This window comes from Eulemur rufifrons, chromosome 9 (genome assembly GCF_041146395.1).
Source record: "Eulemur rufifrons isolate Redbay chromosome 9, OSU_ERuf_1, whole genome shotgun sequence".
NCBI lineage: Eukaryota > Metazoa > Chordata > Mammalia > Primates > Lemuridae > Eulemur > Eulemur rufifrons.
This window is the reverse complement of record NC_090991.1, coordinates 13,402,399-13,421,699: the sequence shown is the minus strand read 5'-3', so window position 1 is coordinate 13,421,699 and position 19,301 is coordinate 13,402,399. Positions and strand designations below refer to the sequence as shown.

Genomic DNA, 19,301 nt, shown 5'->3' with positions numbered 1-19,301 from the left:
GGGGCAGAGTGAGGTGGGCGACAGATGATGAGAGCAGGACAGGGAGCAAGGCCCGAATGGCAGGCCCAGGAGTTTAGCCTTCTACTGGCTGGGTGCTAGGGAGGCTGGGAGGTAGTTTATCATAGAGTGCTGGGGTCCGAGTGGGAAGCATGTTTGGGGAAGGGCTCTGTGAGCAGCGGCAGGAGTGGCCTAGCTGGGGCAGAGGGAATGGGGGAACTCAACAGGATGTGGTGACCTCCACAGTGGCAGTTCCTGGGGACTCTGCCTCCACCTCTCCCCTGGCGAGCTCACCATCTCTTGGTTCAGTTATGCTAACTTCTCCACTTGAGGCGACTCTGGCACGTCTCACCACCACTTGCCCTAAACAGAGCCCCATATCACTCCTCCACACCTGGCCTCCTGTGTCCCTGTCTCAGAACTGGAGCCAGAAACCTGGGAGTCATCTGCAGCCTACCCGCTTCCTGCCCGGTCCAATCAATCTCCAGTTCCTGCCACTCTGCCTCTTAAGTATCCCTGGAATCTGTCCACGCTCCTCCACCCCTCTGCCCTTCCCTGAGCTCAGGCCACCACCAGCTTGCATCTGATTGCTGCAGCAGCCTCTTCACCAGCCTCCCACCCCATCCAGTTTCACCTCCCACTAGCCTTTCTCCACCTGGCAGCCAGAACAATCTCTCAGAAACACAGGTCCAACTAGTCAGTCAGCTCCTGCTGGGGAATCCTTCATGGCTTACTACTGCCCTGAGAATAGGTCCAATCAAGCCCTCTCTAACCTTATTCTAACCACCTGCCTATCTAACTTCTCCTTGTCTTTCAGGGCTCAATTCAATGCCTGCGACACTTCCTTGAACCTAGCATCTGTTTACCTTCCTGGTCCTTATCTGGACTGGGAGCTGCTTGGGGACAGGGCCTGTGCCTGATTCATCCAGCACACAGCCTGACACATGGCATAGGTGCTCAATGGATGTTTGTTGAATGAATAATTCAAGCAACCTCTGGGTGTGGCTCTGCACCTCATGCATGGTTCAGAATAGCAGCTAGAGCTCCAGCCATCACATATGTATTTCAGGCAGTGGGATGGAGAAAAAGATGAAGAAGAAGGCAAAGGATCTGCACCAACTCTCTTTTAAGGAAAGTTCCCAGAAGTTGTCACATGACACTTCCACATACATCTCGTTAGCTTGAACTTAGTCACATGACAAGACCCAGCTGCAAGTGGCGGCTGGGAAATGCAACTTCCATTCTAGACAGGCACATGTCCAGCCAAGAACCAAAGGTTGTACTGCCACAGGGAGAAAAAATATCCAAGGACAACTACGTGACTCCACCAATGAAAGAGTAGATAGGTGGATGGGCAGAGCACTACTGTGTGCCAGGCTCTGTGCTAGGCACCTTACATATCATATCTTACCCCAACCCTAGTAAAGGTTATTATAATCCCTGACCCACAGAGGAGGCTTGGAGAGTTAAGCAACTTGCCCGAGGACACACAGTGAGCTGTGTCAGAGCTGCAGTTGCAAACTGTCTTTTGCCTGCACACCACCCTGGCTGGAAAATCAGGAGAGGGTGGGTTCTAGGAGCTGCTGGAAGGAAATCTTTCAACATGGAGGGCCTGGGCAACACTGTCAGATGTGGACAGGCCACAGGCTAAGTGTCTGCTTGGATTTGGCAACGAAGACACTATTGGTGACCTTGGCAATGGCATCAAGGAGAAGTAGTAGGGGTGGAGGCCAATTGCAGAGGGAAGACTGGACTGGTCTTTCTGGAAGAGTGGCAATGAAGGGAGCAAGGGAGCGGGGAGCTGCAGGGGGGTGTGGGCCAGGAGGAGGCAGAAGAGGGGACGGAAGGCAGGAGTGGGAGGGAGAAGAGACAGTTTCTGCCAGAGGTGTCTGGGCTGGGGAGCGGGCTTGGATACAGGGCAGGAGCCCTTTCAGGAGGGAAGGGGGCAGGAGGTACAAAAGCAGGTGGGGCTGGAGAAGGGACAGAGGCGGAAGAGGGAGTTCCTGTCTTGTAAAATCTGAGAGATGGCTCTTGGCTGGAGAAAAGGGCAAAAGGCCAAAGGCCTGAGGGAGATGGGAGGGGCTAGCCTGTGTTGTTTAATCTGGTCACCACTAGCGGCATGTGGCTATTCAAATTAATTAAAAGTAAATAAAATAACAACTTCAGTTCCTTGGTTGCACTGGCCACATTTCAAGTGCTCAGTGGCCATCTGTGGCTACGGGATACCACATTGGGCAGTGCAGATAGAGGACGTTCCCATGATGGCAGGAAGTTCCAGGGGACGGTGCTGGTCTAGGCAGAGCATGGTAATGGAGGTGCCAAGAGACCCTACATGGCTCCAGACCGGAGGTCATGCCCACAGCAGGGCCCCTGGGGTATCCTTCCACACTGTCTCCTTCTTTGGGATTCCCTCAGATCCTCCTCCTGGGACGGCCAGCCCCTTCCTGCCCCCTGTTTCCTGAGGCCACTGCTGGGGTTCTCTCCTTATCCCCGTGCCAGGCCTCTCACAACCATGGGAGAGGCTTCTGGAGGATGGGGACAAGTGCCAGTGTCCTGTGGGGACATGACAGAGGCCCATGGACAGAGGTGAGCTGACCCCTGGCACTGACCCTGCTGGGCTCATGGCTACCCACCGGCGCATCCAGCAGACCTCAGAGATGGCCGGCCCCACGTTTCACAGGTGGGCACACAGAGTTTAAGAGAGGTCTGGACGGAAAGCACAGAAGGCAGAGGTTTGTCCTCGTTCCTTTTATTATGCCCAACCCATGGCTTTCACCAGACCTTGTGCTCAGCCAGAGCCAGGCAGGCCTTGGGAGCTGGGGCCGAGCTGCGGGCAGGAGCCCAGCATTCGGCCCAGGCTCCCACCCCAACTCAGGTAGCTGAGTGAAGGTTCATGGCTAGAAGGGCCGTCCTGGCCAGACACACTTGGAAGAAGCATTTCTCCATGGAGGTGACATGGCACAGACCATGCATGTGTCTGTGCTGGCGGTGTGGGTGTGTTCAGATGGTTGTGTTTGTAGGTCCCACGCTATTCAGATACACCGTGTGGATGGACAGCTGTGTGCACGTGGGTGGTGTATACGTTAGGTTGTGTGCATGAGACACCATGTGACATGTGGGCACACTACACACATGCCGGGGGTGTTTGAGACCCTGCTCAGTGCTTGCACCTGCCAGGTAGTGCGGGCCCAGGGCTAAGTCTGGCACCCAATCAGGAGCATAGAATCAGAAAGCTCTAGGACAGCAGTTCTTAAACTTAGGGCCCAAAATGGCCTGGGGAGTTTGCTGTCCTCGCAGATCACATGGCCAGCACTGGAGCTTCTGGTTCAAGGGGTCCAGGGTGGGCCCAGGCGTCTGCATTGTCAGTAAACTCCCCAGGGAAATCTGAGGCCAGGAAGAGACAGGGCTGTCCAATAGAACTTTCTGCAATGGTGAAAATGTTCTGTGCCGTCCAGTGTGGCAGCCACTAGCCGCATCTGTCTATTGAGCAGTTCAAATGTGGCTAGTTCGACTGAGGAACTAAATTTTTATTTTGTTCAATTTTATTTAATTTAAATTTAAATAGTCACCTATGGCTAGAGGCTGCCACACTGGAGAGCACAGATCTAGGGAAACTGAGGCAGTGGATGGACAATGAGGTCCCAGAGAGAGAAGCACAAAGCCAGGGTACAGGCGTGTGAGAGGGACCCTTCCCGACCAGGAGTGGCTGAGACTGGGGGTGTGTGGTTGGAGTCAGAGCCCAGAATTGCACAGGTCTCTCCTAGCGTCCACCCTGAGCTGCCAGCAAACTGGTGTCCGCCTGGCTGAGAGGGAGACCTGGTGGGTCCCAGCCCGAAGCCTCGCACTGCATCCAGCCAGGAGCCAGGGCCCGAGGGTCAGGATGTCTTCATGTCCTCCTGCAGGCCCAGGGTGGAGCTGGTGGCTGCATGGTCACGCTCGCCCTGTGTATGCATTGGGGGGATGTGAGTCAGCCCTGGGGAAGCAGCTGACCCCCCACAAAACAGACCCATGGGGCTGAGGCCTTTGAAGGACCGACTCAGGAAGCTCTCTTACCACCCCTGGCCCCATGTCCTCTGCGTATTTGAACTTCTTCTGCTTGTAGTAGTGCCTCTTGGGCAGGATGTGGAGCAACAGCAGGTCACAGAGAACCGTAGCCTGGGGGCAGGAAGGGGTGTGGGTACAGCATGGGACTCTGGGGGTGGGTGCAGAGCCCTCCACGTCCCACCTCAGTCCCTGCTGACGGATGGCCCTGGAGTGGCCCTGGCTGAAGCTGCCCTTCCATAGACCTCAGTTTCCTGGTGGGGGAGGAGGCACTGCAGGACCCTCAGGAATCCAAGACAGCCCCACCCCACCTCTGTCCTGCCCAGCCCTGGGCCTCAGCTTTCTCAGGTACACCATGGGTCTTGGGTGGTGGGCTGGGCAGCTGCTGGCTCAATAATGATCGACAGTTAGGGTTAAGTTTTGGGGTGAGGGGCTTGCTGCTACTGAGAGGCAGAAGAGGAGGGGCTGACCTCGGCACAGTGACCCCAACACTTACCACCCCAAAAATGCCAATCCCAGAGCCGATGGTGGTCATTGTGGGGATGATATCAAACTTCCCGGCCTGGTGGTAGGACCCAGGGAGAGAGAAGGGTCACAGTCTGAAGGGGACAGACTGGAAAAGGCCAAGGCTGGGACAAGGGGCTTCCCCACCCCTTGGCTGTGAAAGCCCCCCACCGCCTGCTCGCAGGGCCCCGACTCTACACGGGGAGCCAGCTGCCAGGCAGTAGACCTGGGTTTTGACCTTGGCTCTGCCTCCTTGGACCCAGAGAGATTGTTGGGGAGGCAGAGTCACAGGCTGCAAAGCCCTGCCCTCAACATCCCCCAAGCCCCATCTGTTACTGGAAGGAACCCACCTGTCGTCCATAACTACAGGCACTCATGGGGACCGAGAATATGTCTCAGCTGCCAACCGCCTCACGCTGGGTACTCACCTTGCCATCCACCAGGATGTCAAAGCGAATCCCAAACACTTTGAAGAGGTGACGGTAGTTGGTCCTGTTCTCCACGAAGTGCCTGGCAAACCTTGGAGAAGGGATGAGGTGGCAGGAGGCTGATGGACAACTGTCTTGGGCCTGGGGTTCTCAGAGCATCAGGGTTTTGGGAGCCCTGAGAGGTCTGTGAATACAGCCCCATCCCGACCCCAGGCAGGATCCCAGGAACGCTGCGCTCAACTCCAGCCCCAGCTCCAGATGTCGGCAATTTCCCCAGCCAGTCCCGGCCAGGTGGGCCTCAAGGGGACTGAGACCAGGGGCAGGGGGTTCAGGCCTCTAGGGTCTTCCTCCCTGCTGGCTTCCTGCTTGGCCACCCAGGCAGAACGGGAGCTGCCCAGGGTCCTCTGCTTCCCTCTGGGGACACTTGCTCAGCCCCACAGGGGTTTGAGAGTAGAAAGTCCCACAGGACCACAAAGAAGGATGCGCTGGCAGGCACCTGAAGTTGAAGCCTCGAGACAGATTTTTCTCCTCATACAGCCCATGGAATTCGTAGATGGGTTTGCAGTGTCGCACATGCCAATCCAGGTCACAGTGCCAGTCGATGGTGATGCCAACCACTCCACCCTACCAGGAACGTAGGCATTTACAATCTGGGATTTTAGGATAGAGAACCTCCTGTCTTACACCTGGCACCAGCACGCTCTCAAAAAGGGAACACTTTTGTTTGAAAAAAAGACACTGAAACACTGTTTTGGGGTAGCGGGCCTGCCACCCTCTCTGGCCTCACCACCCACCCATCACACTCCACACGCCAGCTCACTGACCATTTCTAGAATACAAGTTCTTCCTACCTCAGGGCCTTTGCATGTGCTGTTGCCCCAGTTTTCCACAATCCTGGCTCTTTCTCATCCTTCCCTGACCACCACTCCCAATCTAAAATATGTCCTTGTTATTCCCTCCTGTTGTGGGAAGAACTATGTGTTTTCTTCCGGAACATTTGTCACCTTGTAATCAATCATATATTTATTTTGTGTCATTATTTATTAATCCATCCCCTCCAGGACTGTAAGCTCTAGGAGGACAGAGGTGTCTGTCTCATTTGTCACTGACTCCTGAGTTCCTAGCACAAGTCACAGCGTGGGAGGTAAGCAGATAGCTGTTGAATGAGAGAGCGAGTCTGTGAAAACGTGGATTGGGAAGGGAACATGGGAGGAAGCGAAGCTCCTCTGGGCAGGGCAAGCAACAGGACAGGTGGGGGAGGCCTGAGCAACAGGGGAAGAGTTGGCAGGTGGGCAGAGAAGGGGGCAGGGAGCTGGGCAACCTGGTGGGAGGGTGGTACTGAGAAATTTCCAGTGGGGGATGGCAGGGAGATCTTTAGGAACGGGGTGGGGGGTGGGGGGCTGTCTAACATGCAGCCTTTAGGTCATACATGTTGCTACGGTGTAAACCCCTTTGGGGGCAGCCCACTGAAGCCATGAGCCGAGTCTGGCCACGTCCATTGTTCACAGATTGTCTGTGGCTGCTTCTGCCCTGCAGCAGCTGACTTGGGTAGTTGGCACAGAGACCACACCGCCTGCAGAACTGACAATATTTACTGTCTGGCCCTTGAAAGAAAAAGTTTGCTGACCTCTGCTATAGACAAATGTGTTGTGAGTGGGTTTTGTTTTGGGTAACATCACAGAAAAGGGACTGATTTCCATCCCTGAATAGGCAGCTGCAAGAGCAGGGATGATAAGGAACACGTGGGAACAGGTACGTAGGATTGCCACATGCTAGGCAGTACGGAAGTGCAGTCCCAGGTATGAACTCACTCGATCCTCCAGACAACCCCACCGAGACTGGCGCCATTATTGCCCTCCCTTGACAGGTGCAAAAGCTCAGACACGCTGCAGTTAAGAGACTTGTCTGAGGTCAAGCTGCTTGTTGGGGCAGAGCCGGGATTTGAACCCAGCCAGCCAGGTCTGTGCTCATTAGAAGGTACTGCTTCTCTCGGAAGCTCAGGTGACTGTGAGGCTCTCGGGATTTCTCGGGGCCAAGGGCTATAGCATTCACATTGCTTTTATCTAATATTTTTTAAATAGCAGGACATCAGCAAACAAGAAGGTGCCAATGCCTGCCCGTGGACAATCATTCTGGGCACCTCCCTCGTGCCAGGTCCATGCCAGGCCCCACTGAAGATCTGACCCTCAGGGGGCCCCAGTATGAGGCGACAGACCTGCACAAATACTCAGCCCACGCCAGGGAGGCTTGGGAGGATTAACTGGGCCTGAGAAGCCTTATTATTAATATGATCCTGGGGCCCCGCCCTCCCCACTTGCCTGGCACCACCCCCCATACCTTCTCAGCCAGGGTGCTAAAATCCTGGCCCGACTCTTGCACCACATAGCCGAGCTTAAAGACGGGGCACAGAGGGTGCAGGGTCTTGTGATAGAGGCAGGTCCTCATGTAGGCGGCATCCACCTCCTCCACCAGGTTGCGCCTACGGGGATGGGGGACGTTGGCAGCAGCGATGTGCCAGCTGGGAGGACCCCTCACGGGTCCAGCATGGCCCCTCGGCAGCCCACCCCAGGGGCCTGGCCCGGGTTTCTGCCTCCAGAGCGAAACCAGCAGGAGTGGGGGGAGCCGGAGACAGTTGGCGCCAGCTGGAGCGGCCTCGGGAAGCGCATTTCCCACGAACCTGTTGACCTTGAAGCGTGGAAAGCTGATGCTGTTCTTGATGAAGAGAGTGAAGTTCTCGGCCTCTCGCAGAAGGGCAGGGCTGGAGGAGACCACACTCACTCACCGCCCCTCCCCAGGAGGCCCCCTGTGTGCCCCACGCAGAGCTTGGCACAGTGGGGGGTGGTGGGGTGGTCAGAGCATGCAGGGTCTTCCTGCAGCCTGGGTCAGAGAGGGGCGAGTGTGCTGGAATGCTGAACTCACAGGCCCCTGACCAGGGGACAGGGGGAGGCTTGGCTTGGGCTGCACGGCTAGGGTGAGGGTGGGGTCAGAGAAAGGGGAGACAGATCCTTCCAGATCAGATTCCCCTCTGTCTGGACTGGGGACCCTGTTCCCGGTTCCCTGGAAGAACAGGGTGTTACCGCGGGACATTGTCATCCACTTCCACGGGGCACCAGCCAAAGATCTCACATGTCTGCACAGTGTCATTGAAGGCCACACACTTGCCCGTACGGATGCCTGGAAAGAGGGAGAAAGCCCTAGGAGCCCCCCACAAGCCAGGAGTGCAGAGGAGGCCCCCCCAGTCCTCTCCTCCAGAAGCCCCAAGTGATGGACAACCCAAGAGAGGACAGAAATGCGACTGGGTTGGGGATAAGGCAGGCCAAGCCAGGCGGCAGGGGGCGAGAGAGCAGGAGGGACTAGGGAGTCCCCCAGTGAAGGACAAACTTGGCAGGAGGGGTGTGGCGAGAGGCAGGTCAGTGCCGAGGCGGGCAGGAGGACAGCAGGCCCTGGGGCTGAAGGGTCTGTGGAGGGGACAGGAGGAGGCCAACCTTACCTTGGGCCTTCCTTTCTGCCTTCCCAGGGCTGCAGCCACTGTCATCCCTGCACAGGCCCCCTTCCGGGTGCTGGGGGAGGGGAGATCTGCTGGCCCCAGACCCCTTGGGTGGGGTCCTGAGAAGAGCCTCCCCCCACCCCCAGGGCCCTGGGAGGACGTGGGGCAGAGTCTCAGACCTCTTCGGGGGGACCCCTGCTCACAACCTCCTTCCCCCCAGTTCCCTCCCACACTCCTCTGCCAAGGACCCCTCTGGGCTCATGCCCAGCTACCCATTGCCAATGTCAGCTGGCAGAGGGTGGGGACTTGGGGCATGGTGGGGTGCACTAGGACTCAGCCTCCTGCTTGGCACCCAGCTGGGAGGGGAGGCTCAGCCCTGCCATGGCTGACAGTTACTCTGTGTGAATGTGTGTCTGAAATTCCACCATCCCGGCCCCTGCAGGGAGCCTATCTGGCTTCACCTCCAATGCCCACGGGGACCTCCTCTCCATGTCATTTTCCCCTGTGGGTCCAAGCAGGGGGTGTGGGCAGAAGTCCTCACCTCTGCGCAGTGGCCTTGAACCTGATGTGGCGTCACGATGAAGTTGGTCATGACCACGAAGGAGCTGTCCCCCTGGAAGTGAGAGGCAGAGGGAGGGTGGGGCAGGGCTGGGAGCTGGGAGAACAGCCTGAGAACCCACACGCTGCCCCAGCAGGCCCTAGAGCCCACCCACACAACTCCCAGCAGCCTCTGCACCCCACGATGTCAAAGTGGGGTGACGTTACCAGGCTGCTTCTGCCCCTCCTTCACGGTTAGGGAAACCGAGGTCCAGAGAGAGAGAGGAGCTGGACTGGTCCCACAGGGAGGTGGGACACAGTCCCTCCCAGCTCTGAGCCAGGCCATGCGAGTGGAAGGTGCAACCCTGAGCCGCCTCACCTGGGCGGGGAAGACGTAGTCAGCCACGTCCCAGACCTGGGGTCCGAGGCCCGGGAGCTGGGTCACCGCTAGGCCCTTGAGCTTCACAGATACGCTGCTGATGAGGCCGCTGGACGTCTGGTACCCCTTCTCGTAGACAAACACCCACCTGCGGGGCCACAGGGAGTTGCGGTTCTGGCACCAGCTGGACTTCCCCGGCTCTCCCTGGTGCATCTCTGAGCCCTGTCTGCTCCTGAAGCTACTCTTGGGCAGGAGGCAGGACAGCCTCGTCTGCCGCCCCCTGCCGGCCTGTGCCTGAAGTCCCACCATTCTTTTCACTATGAAAATACCAATTCCCAGGGAGGAGACCTACTGAACGATGCTTTCAGATCCTTTTCCACCAGCAGAGTTTGCTGGGACCTGGAGGGAAACACTCTTAGACCCCAATCCTTCTTTCCAGGGAGCTCCTTCCTTCCTGAGGTCCTCCCACCAAGAGACAGCAGAGCGTGCTGGCCGAGAGTCTGACCTTTGGTGTCCAGCAGCCCAGATCTGAAATCCAGGTCCCCTACTCACATGCCGTGTGATTTGGTGTAAGCTAGTAAATCCCCCTGTGCCTCAGTTTTCTCATCTATAAAATGGGAATAATAATGGTACTGTGATGGTGGTTAAATGAGTTAATGCATGTAAAAACACTTAGAAAGGGGACTGGCACACAGTAAGTGCTGTATAGACAGTAGTTATTATTATTAACCCAGCCATGCTGGGAACCCCTGGGAAGGGGAACAGGAAGGGAAACAGAAGGGGGAAGTGGCCCTCTCAAGGGCTTGCAGCATCCAGCCCCCCAGGTGAGGCTCCTGTGGAGGTGACTCAGGCTAGAGGTCTCCCAGCTTCTTGGGAACTTCTGGCCTTCCCTTCCCAGCATTCAGAATTCCTGTTCCTTTGGGTTCTCCACTTCCAATCTGGAAGGTGGGGCTAACCTCCCTCCCAGCCCCAGGGGTGGGCAGATGGCCAAGGCTTGCCAATCAATGTTCCATCCCCCTGGTGACAGTGATGGGTCTACGGATGGGCACATGACCTGGGGAGTTTCAGCAACGAGGACAGGTTTTTCTGGGAATTACTGGGAAAGAAATATCCTCTCTGCTGGGTGGCTAAGCAGGGCAGCTGCAAGACTAAAACTGTGGTTAGTCATCTTTGTTACCTCATGGAGACAGCAAGCCTGAGAATGAAGCCCACCTAGAGAAAAGTCACACCAGAAGATGGAGAGTGGCAGACTCCTGAGAATGTTGTCTGAGCACCTGGATCCAGCCATGCCTGAAGCATCCTTGAAAATCCACTTCTGGACTTTTCAGTTATGTAAGCCAATAAATTCCTTTCCTTTATTTAAGCCAGTTTGCATTTTATTTCTGTTGCTTACAAATGAAAGAGTCCCAGATAATATTTCTCTCCAGGGTGTGATCCTCCTTCCTTCAGGAAATATTCTTCATGGAGATTTAAGGGGTGTGTGTGTGTGTGTGTGTGTGTGGTGCACATTGAGGTGTGTAGTTGCATACTTCTAGGGCAAATCTGTGAGTAGCCCTATGGGCAGATGTGTCATGCCCCCTCTACCTCTTACCCTACCGCAAGCTCACCTGTCCAAGCAGAGCTCCAAGCCATGCACTCCTCTCTCCTGTCCCCCAGGGCTCAGGCCTGGTAACAGAATTCTCCAGGTCTTGTAGACCCAGAGTCACCACTAGCTCTCCAGGGCTGTCCCCCTGCTCCAGGCTCCAGGGAGGCAGCCTACCTCTTTTCCCCTCCCATAGTCACCTCTTCTCCAAGCCCCTCTCTCACCCTGGCACTAGAGCCAAGCCACACACTCCCTAAGCCTAAGCATGGTCACTGCTGTCCCCTGCAGGTCCCAGATAGCAACAGGTAAGGCATGATAAAGGTCGTTGATTCTCAGTGTCCTGGGCCTGCCGCGCTGCCTCCAGCCCTATCAAGGAGAGTAGGAGCATCCCCCATCCCCCCACACTCCTTAGGTCCCTTCTTCCCGGAAGGCCTCTGGCTCTGTGCCCAAGCTTGAAGGAGCCGTTGCAAGGGCCAGGGGGAGCTGCTCCATATTCTGAACCCCTCTGCAGGAGATGCCGCTTCCCTCCCTCTTGCACCCCTACCTCCAACATCCTAGCGGCATTTCTCTCTTTGCCTGGTACCAACTCATAATATAGTTGAGGAAACTGAGGCGTGGGGGAGTGTCCCTCCCAAGAGTCAGAGGCCAAGCAGGGGGCAGACCCTGGGCTTGAGGTCACCAGGACTCTGCCCACTTCCGCTGAGCAGCACTGGCTTCGACGTTCTCCCAGGAGCCAGAGCGCAGAGGGCAAGCAGAGCCGCACTGAGCCTGCGTGCTGGGGCTGATGCAATGTTTCCGGGCTGTGTCTGGCCCTGGGGCTGCCGGTCTTGAGGGTCAAAGGGAAAAGTCCAATCCAGCATTAATGACCTCAGTTCTGGTAACAATATTAATAGAATGACTATGGTGCCAGGCCCACTCCTCCAAAACCATGCCTTGTGACCCGACCTTGTCACCACTCGGGAAAGCCACCAAGGGGCCCTGATGTCAAAGACACTGGCATCTTCAGAGGCCGCTCCTCTTCCAGAAATAATCTTTCCCAGGCTTTCTGCCTGGTCCTCAGCAACACCCTGTCCTGGGGCTCTTTTCCTATGGCCCTTGCTGGAAGAGGCCATGTGGTGGAGGGGCCCAGGATCAGGTACCAGCCCTGCCACTCCCCAGCTGTGTGGCTCCAGGGTAGAGACTAAACCTCTCTGAGCCCTGGTTTTCTCAGTAAAACAGAGACGATGGCACCTACCTCAAAGATGCTGCTCACTCAATAAATATTTAGGAAGGCCCTAGTATGTACTCAGTCCTGTGCCCCAGGGAGACAAAAGCATCTAGTTAATTGTTTGGGGGAAGTTTCCATGAATTCTCTTTAAGGAAATTAGCACCGTGCATGGCATGCAGTAGGCACATACTAACTAAAACCTCCAATTTTCACAGTCTCTGGTTCTCCTGCACTAATTCCTCTTTCAATGTCAATCTGTCCCCAGTCGCCTGGCTTCCACTCACGGCCCAGGCAGAGCCCCTAGTGGGCTGTCGTAGACACGCTGCGTCCCCAGATTTCTAGCTCCAGATCTACACTCCCCTGAGATTCTATTCCACACATTCATTTAGTCATTCAACAAATATGTATTTATCAAGCCTCTATTATCTGCCAAGCACTGGTCTAGACAGTAAAAATACAGAAATGAACAAACAAAATCCCGCACTCAAGGAACTTACACAGATGCTCCTCAGCTTACAATGGGGCCACATCCCAATAAACCCACTGTAAGTCAAAAATGCATTTAATACCCCAATAAACCCACCACAAAGTCAAAAAATTGTAAGTCAAAGCATCATAAGTCCAGATGCCCCTCAACTTATGATCAAACCCATTATAAAGTCAAAAAATTGTAAGTTGAACCATGCAAGTCAGGAACCACGTGTATATAAATGTCTATATCTCCAACTGGACTCAGATGTCTCATAGGTATCTCAAGTTCAAGTGGACCCTTTCCAAAACAGTCCTGCAATGCCTCGAAAAGTTAAACATGGCATTCCATTTGACACAGCAGTTCTGCTCCTAGGTATATACCCAAGAGAAATAAAAGCTTATGTCCACACAAAAACTTGTACACAAATATTCATGGCAGCCAAGAAGTCATAAGAGCCAAGAAGTGGAAATAACCCAAACGTCCATCAGCTGATGAATGGATAAACAAAATGTGAACTATCCATACAATGGAATATTCTTTAGCTATAAAAAGTAGTGAAGGTGCAGTGGCTCACACATGTAATCCTAGCACTTTGGGAGGCCGAAGCAGGAGTATTGCTTGAGGCAAGAAGTGCGAGACTAGCCTGGACAACATATCCAGATCCCATCTCTACAATTTTTTTTTTTAATTGGCTGGGCATTGTGGCACTTGCCTGTAGTCTTAGCTACTCAGAAGGCTGAGGCCAGAGGATTGCTTGAGCCTAGGAGTTCCAGGTTACAGTGAGCTATGATCATGCCACTGCACTCCAGCCTGCGTGACAGAGCAAGACTTTATCTCTTAAAAAAAAAAAAAAAGTAATGAAGACTGATACAGGTTACAACCAACCAACATGGACTAACTTTGAAAACATTATCGTAAGTGAAAGAAGACACAAAATACCACATATTGTAGGATTCTATTTGTATGAAATTTCTGGAACGAGCAAAGTAGGCAGTGAAGAGGAGAAATGGGGGACGGGGTTGATTGCTAAATGGTATGGGATTTCTTTTTGGAACGATGAAAATGTTCTGGAATTATCTGCACAACTATCTAATGTGGTGGTTGCACAACTTTGTGAATATACTAAAAACCACAGAGTTGTATTTTTTAAAAGAGGTGACTGTTATGGTGGATGAAATCTATCTCAATGCAGAGTGCTAACCACTATACAAACAGAAATTCAACTGGAGCAACCTAAACTCATCTCCTCTTAGAACTTGCTCCTCCTGTGTCCTCGTCATGGAGGATGGTGCTGTCCCTACCCCATTACCCAGGCTCAACACCTGGGCATCATCCTCACGGCCACCCTTCCCATCATGCCCATGTTCTTTGGGTCCCCCAGTCCTTCCTGTCCTTCGCTGGCTTTCATCGAAGGACCCAGAGGGGCTGGGTGTGGGAAGGCTGAGACACGGGAGGAGCTGGGGCAGGTGCTGGCGGGCAGCTTCAGTACGGGGCTGGGAGGACAGGTCAGGTGGCTGCTGGGGCACAGGGGCCACAGGCAAGAGTTGACCTGATGGGGTGCAGGGTGTCAGGCACCAGCAGCCTTGGGGAGGCGCAAGACTAGACTCCAGGCCTAGAAGGGACCTGAGCTCAGAGCTGGGGCCCACACTGGGGGCTCAGAGGTTAATAAACAGATAACCCGCAGACAAGTCAAGCCAACAATGTGTGCTTTTAAATTCTTTGAATGAGTCACCAACCTCTAAAAACCAAGAGGTTTCTTTCACACATAAATTCCAATTTCCCACTTCTCTCGAGAAGTCAGAAACTCTGGCCGTGCTGGGTGCATGCGCCCCAGCATGCATGGCAATGATAGACAGACGCTAAGCAGTGGCCACCCCAGGTGTGGGGCCTGCAGGATGATGACATCTGTCCTCCATGCTCACTGCCTCTGCCTTGGGTACAGCCTCACCCTCTCTTCCCGTCACAGCGGTCCAGCCCCTGCCCCGCCCCAGTCCCTCCTCTGTAGCCGGCCTCCACGGCTCCCCACCATCGGCAGGAGAAATCCCATGCTCCTCAGCCCACAGCCCTGCTCAGCCCTCCACGTCCTCTCCCTTGGGCTCCTTTTACGCTCCCTTCAGCATGGTCCTTGTGACTCTTTTTCTAGAACCTTTGTTTACACTCCGCTCTTCCCCTGGGCGGCTGGACCAGGAAGGGGCACACACCAGGCTCCTCCAATGAGGGCATTCCATTTCCTCGGCCACAATGATTGGTTCTAGGCTGGGCACATGACCCGGCCCCAGCCAATAGGAGTTGGGCTGGGGCTCTTGCTGGAACTCTGGAGGAGACGCCTCATGCCGTGGGGATGACTCCGCTGGTGAGATGTGAGCTTGGAGCTGCTGGTGGCCGTTTCGCCACTATGAAGCCAGAGAATCTGCCTGAGAATGAAGCCTCCACAGAGGACAATAGAGCAAGAAGAGCAGCCAGATCCTGGATAGCTTCCTTTGAGAACCCAGACTGGACCAACCTGCATTCCTCATCTCCCCGTAGACCTTCCTCCTCCTGTGCCCTCGTCCTGGGGGTCCGGCCAGGCCTGAAGCCCACACTGATTTCTCAGATAAACCTCTCAATGCCCCCGACGCTTTGTTTAAATCCTGTTTGACTGGGCTTCTGACACAGCAACCCAAGGAGTTCTGGCTAACTCATCCTCAGCTCTGCCCTCTCCCTCTGCCCAGCTTGTGTCCTGCCTCTGTCCCCCCGGCACAGCACTAGGCACGGAGAAGATGCCACAGAAATGGCCCCTGGTGCGTTTCTCCCAGCAATAATTTGTATTTATCCTTATCCCTGATTGATGAGCTCTGTGATCCACTTGGAGATCTCAGAACGTGTGATTTGAAGAGCCCTGTGTGGGGGTGCAGGGGATGAGGAGGACTGAAGTGAGAGGGGCTGGGGAGAAAGCTGAGAGCAGACTGGCCTTGCCTACAGCCCCAGCCTTGGCTCATGACTGGTTCTACCATCATGTCACATCCTCCAGGAAGGCTTCCCAGGTCCATCTCGCCAGGCAACATTCACAAATCCCTTTGGGGACCCTCCTGTGTGCTGCAGCCAGACACCCCTCTCCTCTCCCAACCCGAGCCCCCCAGGCAGGAACATGTCTGAGCACAACCCTAGCACGGGCCTGCTGGCTCATGGATGACAGCACACTGCCTGCACACCTCCAGGGACAGGGAGCTCATCACTTCCTAGGGGACAGCTCTAACAGTGAGGCCATCTTAAATGGAGCCAAAAGTGCATCATCTTCTAGAGGCTCAGGCCCACTCGCTCCCTGCACTTGCACTTCCTGGAGGAGCACGACCATAGAGACCACAGCCTCAGCTTCCCTCTTTGGAGTCTGGTTGGGTTCTCGGCATCTCAGCCGCTCTGCCTCTGCCTCGGTAACTCTCTCTCCACCTCTAGGTCTCAGAGCCTCTCTCCCTTCATCTGAGTCGTGCTCCAGTGTCCGTCCCTCTGTCCAGTTCTGTCTCTCTGTCTACCCATCCCCCACCTGGGCTTTGCCCTATCTCTGGGGCCCAGGGGTCTGGCTGTTCTTCTCTGTCCCTCCTCTGTCCCCCTGCAATGCCCACAGGACCAGACATTCAGACAGATATCTGGGAAAGGAGAGAGAACTTAAGCAGAGCCCTCTTCAGGAAAGAGCAGACTGCCGCGCTGAGTGCAATATCTTTAGGGAGGTCCCTCCGATCCCTGACCTGTGGAGGAACAGTTGGGAAATTGAGGCCCGAGTTGCTGAGACCGAGTCCAAGCTGGGTTGGGATTTGGTGTGCAGTTGTGGGCTCCCAGCTGAGGGGTCAGTGCAGCACCAGGCAGCAGCCAGATGGGGGCACCAGAAGCAGCAGAAGCCACAGCCCAGGCTGAGCTGGACGCCTGGCCTCGATGTATAGTAGGGGCACCCTGCCTTCCCACTCTGCTGTGTGACTCAGGCAGGTCAGTGCCCCTCTCTGGGGATGCCTCCTTTCCAGGCTATCAAGGCTGACTTTGGAGCCATACAGATGCAGCTGGATTCAAATCCTGGTTAGCCTCTTTCTAGCTGAGAGATTCCCGCTACAGCACTGTGCCTCTGAGCCTCGCTGAGAAGAGCTACATCCATCTGGAAACTGATGAGACTGTCTCAGGAGGAAAGAAGGGGAGGAGGGAGGAGAGAGGTAGTGAGGTCCCCGTCAGTGCAAGTATGTGTTCAGGGCTGGATGGCAGCTTGGGGTATATGCTGCAGCTGGCGGGGTGGGATGTTGACTGTCCCTTCCACTCTGACAGTCTGTGACCAACACACCAAAGGGCCCTGCTACTGCTCACAGTTGCTGATCTGAAAGCAGAAATAGGGAGCCGTGGGGGTGAGAGTGAGGACAACATTCTCCCAGCCTCTTTGGGGGAGGGGCAGGCTGGGCCTGAGGGGGCCACCTCTCTTCCCTGGAGGATCAGGAGTGAAGCTAATGGTGGGCTTTCAGGCCTGCCCTGTGCCCGGCATCCCATCATCAGGGCCCATTAGAAAGGTTCCCCAGAACCCCTGAGATGGTGAAAAGGGAGGGCCGAGCAGAGACCTGGGGTTCAGGAAGCCTCAACTCTAACTAGATTTGCTGCTGACTTGCCATGAACCTGGAAACCCCATTGCTCCTCTCTGGGCCTCAGTTTCCCTCACAAGCTCAACCAACATCACAGATGTCAAATTGCTTTGTGAACAGAAGGGAGGCTGAGTCCTGGCCCTGGCTCCACCTGACCAGCTCTGAGGCCTTGGAGGCTGGGTGGGGCGGCAGGAAGGCTCTTTGGGATGCCAGAAGTTCTGGGGGGACCAGTGTTTGGGACCCTGGTCAGCCTGCCCTGAGCTTCATTTAGCAGTCCTGGTTTGGAACCACAGCAAAAATGGGGACTTGGAGACCAGAGGGGCACAGACCTCAGAATCACTCAGCAAAGTCTGGCTGGGGCTGCCAGGCACCCCCAGGTCCCCAGCAGGGACTGAGCTCCCTTCAGTGGCCCCGGGGCCTCTAGGAGCCCTTTGCAGAGTCACCGTGAGTGATATGATGCACTACACCCAGGGGACATGCATCAGGCACAGGCAGGCATGGACACAGCCATATACACACATGTGGGCACCCAGGCCCAGGGACACACCATTGGGCACACACCCAGACACATGAGGGCATGTGCATGGGCACAGAGCTCTGGGTAGGGCACATGTGCATCCACGTAACACACACATGCCCACACAAGCACACTCACGTGTGCAAGCCCCTGCCAGGGACAGCCAGATTGATTTCAGGAAAATGGCCTTTGCGTGTTCCCTGGGACAACCAGACTTCGGGAGTCCCACCCTGCTTCTGACCTTGCACTCCTAGCAGGGAGTGAGACAGGTCCAGAGATGCCCAGAAAGGAAGGAAATGTCATCCTAGGACAAGTGACCTCCATCCTCTGCCTGACGTGCTGCCATTATAAGGCACCAGGTTTCAGAATTTGAGGATTTCGCTGCTCCAGGGGACTCAACTATCCCACGATGTCCTTGATTTAGGCAGGGAGGGTGGTAGGAGAGCCTGTCCTCTCTGGCCTGTAAAAGGGGATGTGGCCTCTGTTTCGTGGTAGCAGCCTGGTTTGGCAGGTCACAGGCAGGACTCAGTGGCTATGGTTCGTGGGGCCTTGGCCTTGAAGGCCTGTCACCACTTAGAGGAACCATTAACACTGAGCCGGTTCCTCAGAACCCACAGGACCCGAGGCAGGACTTCTTCCCTCCTGCCTAAGTGTTCCCATCTCAGCAGTGAGTTAGCAGGGTTTTCTAGTCCTTTCGAATAGCACGGAAGCTTGTTGGGAAGGCCTTCCAATGGATGGAGAGAAAGAGGGGCCCCTTGGTGTCACAGGGGGCAGCCCAGAGCCTGGGGGTTTGGCCCAAGCTGGGGGCTGGTGCAAGAGGGCAGCAGGAGGGGCCCAGACTCACCCGATGACGTAGACCAGAACCACGAGCTGGATCAGTCGGAAGACAACGCCCACCTTCTTGTTGCGCACGAGCACCATTCGGGGAGTGTCGTACTCGAAGAAGAAGGCAGCCAGCTCCTCCTGGAGCCGCTGTGCCATGGTGGGCCCGGCTGGGGCTCAGAATTGAGCCCCCTGTGTGGCCTCCGCTCTCAGGGTAAGCGCGGCACCAATACCCACCTTGACAGCGGAGCTTCCGGGGGCTTCCTGGCCCCTTAGGAAGATCAGGGCAGGGCAGGTGGGGCCAGAGGGCAGCAGTTCGAGGTCAGCTGGAGGACTTGGGTTGGGAAAGAGGATCATTGGGTGGTCAGAGCAGCTCTTGGCCCCTGGAAGGCAACGGACTGCAGGCCAGCCACGCCTGTGGACAAATAAATTCCCAAAGATAGACGGGGGCGGGGCCCGTGGGGCCACCCAGGCCCAGCCCCATTGCCCCTCCTGGCTCTGCTTGGGCCCTGCTAAGCCTCCGGAAACAGGAGCTGTTGGCAGGAAACCACCAGCCACCCATCACAGGGGCAAAGATAAAGCTATCAGTCACCCCCCCCATGACATCCCACACCCCAAACCTGGCAGGACGGAGGTCTGGCCAGGGCCTGGGGGAAGCTGGAGTGGCCCCAGGCTGGAGCCCACCGTCCAAAGCCAGACACCTATCCCTATCGCCACACATCACCCTCCACCAACACCC

General features: G+C 55.7%; 1 protein-coding gene across 2 annotated transcripts; it reads right to left on the bottom strand.

The window, feature by feature from the left end:
* Positions 1–2,749: 2,749 nt before the first annotated feature.
* P2RX1 (purinergic receptor P2X 1) lies at positions 2,750–18,929 on the bottom strand. 2 transcript variants are annotated; one of them, XM_069483448.1, is made up of 12 exons: positions 18,585–18,929; positions 9,374–9,521; positions 8,999–9,070; positions 8,461–8,530; positions 8,048–8,144; positions 7,648–7,728; positions 7,308–7,449; positions 5,467–5,594; positions 4,971–5,061; positions 4,535–4,600; positions 4,051–4,152; positions 2,750–3,938 (listed from the first exon to the last, which is right to left on the bottom strand). In XM_069483448.1, the coding sequence occupies exons 1-12, from the start codon at positions 18,719–18,721 to the stop codon at positions 3,873–3,875; spliced, it is 1,200 nt and encodes a 399-aa protein (XP_069339549.1). In that variant the 5' UTR covers positions 18,722–18,929; the 3' UTR covers positions 2,750–3,872. The 2 variants fall into 2 exon arrangements, with proteins under 2 accessions (XP_069339549.1, XP_069339550.1); XM_069483449.1 differs by lacking the exon at positions 18,585–18,929 and adding an exon at positions 11,500–11,669.
* Positions 18,930–19,301: the final 372 nt, after the last annotated feature.

Coding starts and splice junctions, on each gene's coding strand:
- P2RX1 (XM_069483448.1), bottom strand. CDS start 18,721: ATGGCACAGCGGCTCCAGGAGGAGCTGGCTGCCTTCTTCTTCGAGTAC. Junction 9,522..18,584: donor GTTCTGGTCTACGTCATCGG/GTGAGTCTGGGC, acceptor GTGGCCCCGCAG/GTGGGTGTTTGTCTACGAGA. Junction 8,531..8,998: donor TTCAAGGCCACTGCGCAGAG/GTGAGGACTTCT, acceptor CCCCTCCCCCAG/CACCCGGAAGGGGGCCTGTG.